Source organism: Pyxicephalus adspersus, chromosome 3, assembly GCF_032062135.1.
Source record: "Pyxicephalus adspersus chromosome 3, UCB_Pads_2.0, whole genome shotgun sequence".
Classification (NCBI taxonomy): Eukaryota; Metazoa; Chordata; class Amphibia; order Anura; family Pyxicephalidae; genus Pyxicephalus; species Pyxicephalus adspersus.
In genome coordinates, this window is record NC_092860.1 from 132432711 (window position 1) to 132443580 (window position 10870).

The 10870-nt window shown below is 37.0% G+C and overlaps 1 protein-coding gene across 5 annotated transcripts in view; it reads left to right on the forward strand.

Annotated features, from left to right (window-relative positions):
• The window catches only part of KCNIP4 (potassium voltage-gated channel interacting protein 4), a 304565-nt gene that overhangs the window by 280015 nt on the left and 13680 nt on the right, over positions 1–10870 (forward strand). For all 5 annotated transcript variants that reach the window (XM_072406394.1, XM_072406393.1, XM_072406392.1 and 2 more), the window contains exons 3-4: positions 4746–4815; positions 9275–9345. In XM_072406394.1, coding sequence (XP_072262495.1) covers positions 4746–4815; positions 9275–9345 — 141 coding nt within the window. The remainder of the gene's footprint in view (positions 1–4745; positions 4816–9274; positions 9346–10870) is intronic.

The following is a 10870-nucleotide window of genomic DNA, read 5'->3' on the forward strand; positions in this document are numbered from 1 at the left end:
TCCAAAAAATTAGGAGAATTACCAGTTTTCCTGGAGCTCTCTTTTAAGGATTCTAGTATTGCTTATAAGAAAACTGAGAAGGAAAATAACCCTCTATTACTATTACAATTTTTAGTCCTGGAAATCTACTTTAACAAATATATTTCCTTCTATTAACCCTATTCACTTTTTCACAGAGTTCCCAAGAGAAATGTGCTCTTTACCATTTCTAGAAATAACTCTGATATCATAGATATGAAAGGAGTTCATGTACAGCATCATATTCATGTTTTAGGTCAGTGAAAGACACAATGACGTAGCCATAACCCTGGAACATTCCATTATATGATACTCAGTAGCTGTCACATCTGCCAGAAGGAATGTCCTTTCCATTAGGTGTATGACCTGCATTTAAACACAGATGTCATGTAGTAGATTTTATATGTTCTGGTTCAGCAAGTTAAATAAATCAGACATGTAAGTCCAGCAGTGGCAGAGTCTTTTCAAACCTGGATATTTCTTCCTGTAATCAATGGTGAAATTATACTCCATCCAACAAAAAGCCACTAAAAATGTCACTGGTCTTTTTTCACAATATTACTTTTACATCTGAAAAAAAAATGCAATGGGTTTTATAATGAGAATATACGGAGACTGAAAATTATAAAAGAAGGATACCATTCTCTGGCTACATGAAATTCAAAAGCAAGTCTTCAAACCACTTACTGTCTTTATTGCACTTTACATTACAGAACTTCAGTGGCTCACAAGTTTACATTTAGAATCAACCAAGTGAGCTAGTGAAAGGTATTCTATGGAAAAGCTATTCTTTTTTAAATAATGTTTACCTATTATTGACTTATATTTAACTTTACAATAATATTTATAATTATTTACTTTAATTTATAATTATTTACTTATAATTATTTACTTTACTTATGCAAAATGCAGATAATAATGCAGTGTACAATTGACTGGACAAGGTATACCAGACCAATTCAGCCAGTTTTTAATTTTATTATTGGATAGGTGAATTGAATATAAATGAGATATTGACAATTATTCTTTGAAATTATAGGCGTCAATATGAAATTGTTCTCACTGTAAAACAAACAGTTTTCAATTCCTTGTTTTACTTGAATTTGGATGGTGTCTAAAGAATGAAAAAGAAGACATGGCTTGCATGCAGTATTCCATTTCATCACAAGGAGATTTATTAGGGGTGAAGTAAGGGCTATGTGGTAAGATCTCATGGTGGCCTTTTCTCCAGTCTTCAAGCTTTCTTTGCCATGCTGAACAAGAAAAAAAAACTCTGTGGGCAGGCTCCACAACATTTTGCATTTTCAGTTTGAGCCATACAATGTTGGCCAAAATATGGGCTATGAAGCATAAGAAATAGGGGAGCCATCTGCTCTCCTTTTAAAATCAGCCTAAATACCTTTATGGATGTAGCTTTGTGCACAAGTCACAGTCATGCTGTATTTTTCATAACTGTTGTCACAAGGTTGGAAGAGCACAATTGTCCAAAATACCTTTGCTTATTGTAGCATTAACAGTACTCTTCAATGGAAGCATCTAAATTTAGTCTTTCAGAAGGATGTCTACATACTTCAGGGCAGCGGTCCACCAGTGGTCTGCGAGAAGATTTTGGGGGTCCGTGGCTCTGGTCGGTGCACCCCCCGAGCAGGGTCAGGAGAAGGACCTGGCTGGGGGAAGGCACCGGCCAGAACTGCGGACCACGTCCCAAGTGCAAATCCCTGGCTGCGGGAAGTGGGCGGGCTTTGTTTCAGGACGTTTCCCATTGCAGGCTCAGATCTGCGATGGCAGAGTGGAAGGGGTTATGGCGTTATGACATCACTATTGGGAGGTTCCTCCCCTTTGATTGACAACCGCCTCCCCACGCATGCGCATGGTCAGGTGCCGGTAATTTTAATGACGACCGCAGCTTTAGGGCCTATGGTGTAACTAACTACATGAAGGTACTTCTACAGGTTCAAATCTCTTGTGCACCTAAAGCTTACCTAAACTCAGAATTTTCACGTTACATAAAAGGGTAGACAACCCTTTTATGTAAGGTAAAAATTCTTTTTTTTGTGTTTTTTATTTAAGTGCAAAACCCTTTTTTTAAAAAAAAAAAAAAAAGGGGTGCAGCACCGCCTCTTATTTTTCCTTTCCCTGGGCGATTAAGAATGGATGGAAGTGCAGAGTCTCCCGGGATGCCTATGTCACACATCCCAGGAGGCTCTTGGCTGCTCCTTCTGAAAGTTGCAAGTTTTTAACGTAAATAAATTGCCTGCAACGTGCATTCACTTCAGTGATAGTTGTAAAGCATTTCTCTGGCCAGGTTTCCTAAAGTTGTGCAAGATGTGTGCTGGAATGGCCACTTTTAGAGGCACATATTTTAGGTTAACAATGAAGAAGCATAAATGGGAGACATTTTGAAATTACCTGAACATGTAAAAGCTCATACAATATTTTAGTGACTGGATTTGCATATACTTTTTAATATTCCTTTAATATTTCACCTAACATTTAAAATAATTACTTATCAGACTGGAATATTGACTATGGGCCTAAAAAATATATACATACTATATATACCTAATGTAGAGGCACTAACATTTTTGTAACCTTAGCAGATTTGTTTCTGCGAACTCTATTAATTTTAAAAAATACAGCACTAAATCTTTTTATCTGATCCCTCTATCATAGACATTTTTGTGTAGAGCAAATCAAATGTTCACCAAGCACTTAATTGTGTTTACTGAATTGGAAATTTTGGATATCCATACAGTCAGCCTAGTATTCTGTCCCACTGTAAATGTCATACCAATTATAAAGAATCTTGGAACAGACACTAAAAACTTTTGAATATTATTTAATGAACAGAGATTCTTTATTACAGTGCAGTTTGGTCTACACATGTAAAATAAGTAGTTAAAAGATCCGGTAAATTTGTACAGGATCTAGACATTCTTAGCTAACGGGAATCTTCCATTTTGTAGTTGGGACAGATTTTTAAATGAAATATGGTAAAATGAAAAAAAAATGTTTTTATAAAAAATGAAAACTAGCTGAACAACTAAGAATAACCAATTTTTAATAAATGTATTTTCTTTATTTTTCTTTATTCCTTGTATTGGAGCTAATGCTCAGTCTAGTGTCTGACCCATGTCTTAGTTAGTGTAGGTCCAGCCTAAGCTTTTTATAATTAAGCTTTTTTCTTTATTTTTGGGAGCAGGAGAGAAAACCCCCTCCTGGGGTTTTTGATTTTATTAGAGAGATTTACCCTCACTTCCCGCTCCACTGCCTTCAGTTTCTATTGACCAGAAGTGATGAAACACCCCAACTTACAGAAAAATTGTATAAATAACTTTGTTAATATACTTAAAGCTCATTAAAAAGTGTTTTATACCTAAATAAAAGCAATTGTTCTATGTATTTCTGCAATCCAGTAAAGATAAGCTAGTGTAAAGGGATTGGCTTTTTTTAAAGATATTCTACACTGCCTGTATACATATGTTGGCACCCCTAGAAAATATTAATCAATTGGATTAGAGAGATTTTCAGTTTTCTTTAATTAGTATCACACAAGTATCCAATCATGCAATCAGCTATTCAGCCTATTTAAATTGAGAAAAGTAGTCACCTGCTGTTTGGTATCATTGTGTGCCCCACAAGAGAAGGAGCTGTCTGGGGAGATCAGAAGGAAAATCATAGAAAAAGACAAAGGCTATGAGACAATGTCCAAACAGCTTGATGTTCCTGTGGCATTAGAAGGTTATTATTAAGTCATAATATTAAAAAGTTTAAGGTCCACAAGAACTGGAGCCAACATCCCTGTATACAGCCATAGGAGGAAAACTGACTCTACAATGGGCAGAAAAATAGGGGAAATGGCAGACGAGAAGCCAAGGACAACTTCCAAGGAGATACAAGCTGAACTCCATAATATTTGTCAATGCCATTTGCATCATTATTACAATATTCTGTTGTATCAAATTCTTAACAATAATTTTGCCAATTACCAATTGTCAATTTTGGGTGTTGTCAAAAAATGTTGTACTATAGTGCAACACAGCACACAGATGTGAATGCTCATAAATGTTACATTTTCATGGATTTAGAACCTATATATGATCTTTGCTGCTTTGTTGCAATATAGTAATAATGAATCCCTAGCCTGAATGAAAGTTGCAATGGAACAATGAAATCTGTGAATAAAACCCCTTCGTTGGGAGGACCTAACCTGAAAACCCAAAGTATACTTAGTGCACCATTGTTTCCAGGCTCAGTAGCAGCTGGACGAACTGCAGAGGCTATAGTTACACTTTGATCCCTTGATGATAATTCACTATAGAAAAGTGTTTCCTCAATCAATACAAATTATGAGAGAGTCAAAATAAAAGTAATAGGTACTTTTTTTTTTTAATTTTGCAATGGACGACACCAATACCTTGTTTGGGAAAAGACTCCTAAAGGCTGATTTTTGCATGTTTTCACCTTCAGGTTGCCATTTATTTAAATTAAAGGGAGTCTTTAAATAAAAAAGCTTGTCTCAAGGTCATTGGGGGTAAGTAAGCCAACATTCATGTGTTCTGTATTTTGGAAAATTCCAATATTTACACCCGGCATCCACCCAAACTTTATTCAAACGCAGCCATATGTTTAAGAAGTCTTTGCCGTTTATTTAAACTTCCAAAATAAATATTACTTCTCATTGCAAGCCATGTTTTCACTTTAAATTTGCTTCTTTCTCTTCCCAGGAATGTCCCAGTGGGATTGTTAATGAAGACACCTTTAAAGAAATCTATGCGCAGTTCTTCCCACAGGGAGGTAAGTTTCCGTGTACACGAACATGGATCTGGCAGCCCGTCAGTTAATAGTCGTCCTGTGTTCTTATGGCATACAAAAGAAGCTGTTAGTCAGCGGCTCCATAGCTAAGAGCACATCTGAGACGGCAGCCTGTCTGCTATGCTGTCATCCATACTGAAGATATGTAAATAAATGAACACAACAGATGTTCAGCCGTAACAACATTAACAGCTCTCATCACAACTGTTCTATAATGTTCGTTTTCAGGGAAAAATTTAGAAATGCTTAGATATAATATAATAAGATTTAGATAAAATTTGTATTAATTTTATTAAGGTGAGTAAATACGATATGAAAAGGTGTTTTTAGCATGCGAGCTCAAGTGCAACTCAACCTTCATGAACAAAAGCAGGTATTTATGGGTAATTATTATACTAGAACCCTCTGCCTCAAAGGAAAAAAATGTGTTGATAAAGACTGAATGGGAGCACAGAGCTTAATGGGATACCTACGTTACGCATCCCAGGAGCCCTGTGGCTGCTCCTTCTGAGCATGTCCAATCTTGGGCATGCGCAGAAGGGGCTTTTTTCCAGTAAAGGCAAAAAAAATGCTGATTTCACACGTGCAGTGATCGGCACTTTTTTCCCCTTTTACAGCAGGCTATGCCACCCAATCTCGCACTTGTGCAGTACGAGGTTGGGTGACGTAACAGAAGACAGAGGAAGATGAAGATGGCGGCACCTGGTGCTTCACTCGCATAGGGACAAAGGCGAATTCCAGGATGGTGCGAAACCTAAACGAGGACAGCGAGAAATTGGGGGCTCTGTGGAAGTAAAGGTGAGTGTAAGTTTATTGTATTTAGTTCAGCTTTAACTCCAAACTCTACCAGCATGATTTATGGACTGCAATATTTTGTTACATTAAAGTAATAATGAACCCTTAGCCTGAATGAAAGCTGCAATGGCCAGATGAAATATAACAGTAAAACTGATTTGCTGGGAGAACTTACATAGTTACAAAGATTCAAACTGAAAACCCAAGGTTTACTTAGTCCACCACTGTTTTTGGGCCCAGTAGCAGTTGAGTGAACTGCAAAAGCTATAGTCACACTTTGATCTGTGGTGCAGGTGCCATTTTCAGAAATATTAGGTTGCAAAGGCTTTCTACGAACAAGGCCTGTGGTTCCTCAGTAAATACAATTTATGAGAGGGTTAAAGACCTAAGCACTCAGATCTACTCAGCTAACATACATCTCTCGGATCTCCCTTCCTGGGCCACATCTGGCCTCTGGCTCCAAGTGTATTCCAAGTTTGAACTGTGGATTACCTTTTGTTAAGATTTGGCAGGTGACCCCGGACCACCACCAATCCTGGCTTGGAAAGGATGGAGTGTTCAACCCACCCATTCCTTCCAATACACACCGGACCTAAATCCCAAAAAATGATCTGCAAAGCTGCAGATCTACCATTATCACATCCATCTCAGATCTTTAAACCCCTTCCACACATACCTCAAAACGCCTATATATATATATGTTGTGAGGGGTTACGCTCAGGGTCGCCTTTGCGGGGGTCAAAGGGCACTTCTCTGGTTCATCAAACTCAGATCACACACCAAGTATAAGTGTTAAGCTGGCTTGCAGCCAGGTTTCTGAAGGTTGCAGATAAAATAACAAAACAGCAAAAGAAAACCTTGCCTGTCCAACACCTACTATACATCAGACATCCCTGTCTATCAGCTGGAGGGCTTCTTGCTGTCAGCTCAAAACCAAGCTTTTAGCAACCTTCTGCTCACTTTTCAGCTCACTCACCCAGACTGACTTTCTGAGTCTCTCAGCCGAGCTCCCTTACAGACCGACTGTCTGTGTCTACAGCAGAGGTCACTCACACAGTCCACCTGGCTGTGTCTCCAAACAAAGCTGAACTCATACAGACCCCTGTCTGTGTCTCTCCAAATAGAGCTACACTGACACAAACCCCTGTCTGTGTCTCTCCAAGGCAAGCTCCTGACTGAGCTCCTGGCTCTTTGTTATATCCCCACCCTCAGTGCTTTTTCATTAATTATCTCACAGGTGAGAGTCTTCCACCTGCTACTTCACACAGGAATCTTAGGCAAATATACCTCACATAAAAGAGGAATCTTGAGCAAATATATCTCATAAGAGAGGAATCTTGGGCAAATATATCCCCCTTCCACCTCCAATCCTGCCTTGGTGTCACAATATATATATATATATATATATATATATATAAACTACATTTTTTGATTGTTAAAATGTACGGTGTCACCAATTTTTATTTACTTCCTGTTACTGTGTGTCACATAGAGTCCTGGGGCCCTATCACAGGACATATGGGTGGAGTTGATGCAGTAGAGCCTTCCCCTGCTGTGCTTTAAGCAGGCTGGCATGTATTGCAAGTTTTGGGCTTGGGCTGCATTGTCATCCTAAGACAGGAAGCACCAATAGACTGCCAGGAAAAACTAAAGAAAAGGGGAAAAAATTAAAAACAAAGAAACTGGAAAAAGTCAGTGATAAATCATTATTTTAATAGTTAAGGTTTAGATACACTTTAAAAATGTTCAGTTGGGAAATCTGCAAGCTAATTGTTAAAAAGAAAAACAAAAGTGAATAGGGATTATCAGCATGAGAAATATTAGTATTTTAGGTTAACTAATTTTTTTAATATTAGGTTCACTTTTTATAGCAAAGCTGCTGCAGGTTTTGACTTTACCTTTTTGCCTTTTGAGACCATCACACTTAGGAGGAAGAGTTAACCAAAAGAAATGTTGAACTTTTTATCAACTTGTTTTTTCAACCTTCAGAACCTCTGCCTTTTAATATAATGTTGGCATATAATTATTAGAGAAGTTTTGAAGGTGGGGAAGTCGAGGGGGGTGTTGTATTTTTAGCCATAGTTATGATTTCTGCATAGTCAAGGCCGACTTAGTTTTTGCACTTACTAATTGTTTTGACATATTGATTCTTCTGGACATAATCTCTGCATATACAATTTATTTTCATTCTTTCCACTTTAAATTGTTCAGGTTTAAACTGTCAAACAAAATGTGTTTTGTACTTGTTCAAAAAAAGGATTTATGATTTATACCATGAAAACAAACTATAATTACCAGCCTAATGAAGATCATGAGTCATTTTAACCTCTGTGTAATGAATATCTGACAACATGCGAGTAATACATGAGAAGTGACATTTGGGCTTTGTGCAGAAAATTAATTGTGATGTTACTATTAAACAATACTCTCTGCTGCCATCTTCTGGTCATTATTGGTCAGTGCAAGAGAGCTGGCATGCACATTAGAATGTAGGGCAAGTGAGTGATTTTTCTATTACAGTGTAATTTCCCATATGCACTCCTCCAGGACTATTAATAATAGTACATGTGTTCTAGATATTTGGAGTAGAAAAATGGCAGTTTTAAAAAGACCAGCATAATAGTTTACCTAAATCCCAGGAGAATGTTGGAAAATTGCAGTGCCAGATGGCTCATAGGACAAATTTAGAAATTACTTTTCTGTTGTAAAAGTAATAAACATGCATAAATGCTAAGAGCCTGGTTTATTAAATCATTCCAAGGCTTGGGAGGATACACTTTTATCAGTGAAGCTGGGTGATCCCACAAACGTGGAATGGATTTCTTCCATTCTGCTTTTTGCTAGCAAAAGTTTTGAGTCCTGGACCAGATCCATTCCAGTTTTGCTGGATCACTTAGCTTCTCCGATGAAAGTGTATTCTCTCCAGCCTTGGAGAGCTTTAGAAAATTAGGCCCTGAATATTTGGGTGCAACACAAACATTTGGCTTATATGCTAAAAGATTTGAAGTAGCTATTTTGATACCTTTTAAGGATATAACATAAAATGAAGGGGGTGCTTGTGTAAGTATTCTCACAGTTATTTCAATCCTTTTAAATAACTTTTGCCTTTATACATGCATCTATTTGTGTCCTGGGATTACAATATATTTTTACTTCTTATTATAAACAACAATTATATCAATATATTTTTGGAGGAGTAGAGTAGAAATATTTATATATCTTTTCTTCACATTAGAAAATCTGTGTTTCAGATACCATTTTAAAATGTTCCATGTCAGTCTATGTACTGTATATATTTTACCCCAAGCAACAGAAGCTATAAGACACTTTCCATAGTCTAATGCACAAAGATGGAGCACTCCCACCACCAAATAAAAAAAAAATAAACTTTAATTTTGAGTATGGGGATATTTGCCACCCTTCTTTCTATATACCATGATGGAGTGCTCTGTCCCTGACTGACTATAATCAACTAGGAGCATTTCCATGTGCAGGAGGTTCTAGTTTTGCCTGTTTCAAATACGTATTTATTGGGTGGCTTTGGGAAAAATGTACGTGCATGCAAGGCAGGCTAAATACAGGTAATGTTAATTAATAGAAGATGTCAAAACTCTTCTAATTCTAAATCTCTGCTTTTGAATTGTAGATGCTTCCACATATGCACACTTTCTATTTAACGCTTTCGACACAGACCACAATGGATCTGTGAGTTTCGAGGTAAGTTGTGTAATCAGTATAGTATAACTTTTTTTTAATATTTATGTCTCCATTTGAGCAAACAATTCTCCTACAATCACCAAACATTTTTTATGTGATGGTGAGGACAACAAAAATGTTTCCAACCCATCCAATACATGATGTTGACTGAGCTTAGGTTACATACATCAAAACACATTGGGCCTGATTTATTAAAGCTCTCCAAGACTAGAGAGGAAACACTTTCATCAGCAAAGCTGGGTGATCCAGCAAACCTGGAATAGATTTCTTCAAAGTCATTTGTTAGCAAATGTTTTGAGTCATAGACCAGATTCATTTATAATTCATAATTGTGTATCCTCTCAAGCCTTGGAGAGCTTTAATAAATCAGGCCAACTGAACTCCTGTTTCATCATAGGGAAAGTTTTTTTTTACTGGTGGACACAAGCAAGACATAACAGCTTATATTTCACTATGTTGCTGTTAAAATCATTCTCAACCCACCAAGATCACCAAAGACGTTATTTTAAGGAACAAGTTGTCTTTCTGAAATGGCATATTGGGGGGGGTGCATATATACTGAAGCAATGCAAATATGGTGTTCTTTAGAAAAGCTACAAGCTACAAAATGCAGATATATTATCTGTCTCATCCTTTTAGCACAAACTAGAAACTGGAAGAATACAGAAAGTCCCTATAGCAGACGTTGTCACTAATGAGGTTAGCTAAAGGCAAACTGAATGATAGGACAAGTTCCTGGGTCTCTGTTCTCCATCTGTAGATGTTACATAATGCACTGCTGGCATTTCCTGAAGGGCCAGTTTATATATATATATATCTGAAACACAGCTTTTTAAAGCAACTGTTCAAAGTTTCATCATGTTTGGCTCCGGTGATTAACAAGTATAACCACAGGGCAATGGTGGAGGACAAAGGCATCTGACATGCTCTGGGGCTGAAAAGAAGTAACTGATTGCTATATTTGAAAGTGACACATGTGGTCCATTCATTTTAATTGTGGAATAAGTGGCTTTTAGGATGTTTGAAGCAAACACTACCTTTATACTGGCAATCATTCATAAAAGTGAAGATCATATCAGTGATCACCATTACTATGAATAGGATAATATCAATAATGTTGTCATTTTGGCAGAAATAATAACAATTTGTTGGTGATCATGCCGATCACCAGCTTTTGAAACAGACACTACAATTGAATTGTTAGTAATTTATATATTTAAATTCTGACTGGAGTCAGAAGCCTATCGGTAAAAATGTACTAAATGGATAATGGTTATTCTGGGACCCAGGAAACTTCCTGATGTTTCTTTAGAGTCACCCCACTTGGCATACACCCATATTGAGGAAGCAAAAGGATGATTTAAGATAAATAACTTTTATCTTTATTGATTGCAAATTGCACATCATACTGCAAACGGTAATGATAAAAAAACTTTGCCAAAATTATAAGGAAGTCACGTGGATATGTGAAAGATCTATAATAGAAGCTGAAAATCTGCAGCATGGTGCCAGAGAGACAATATAA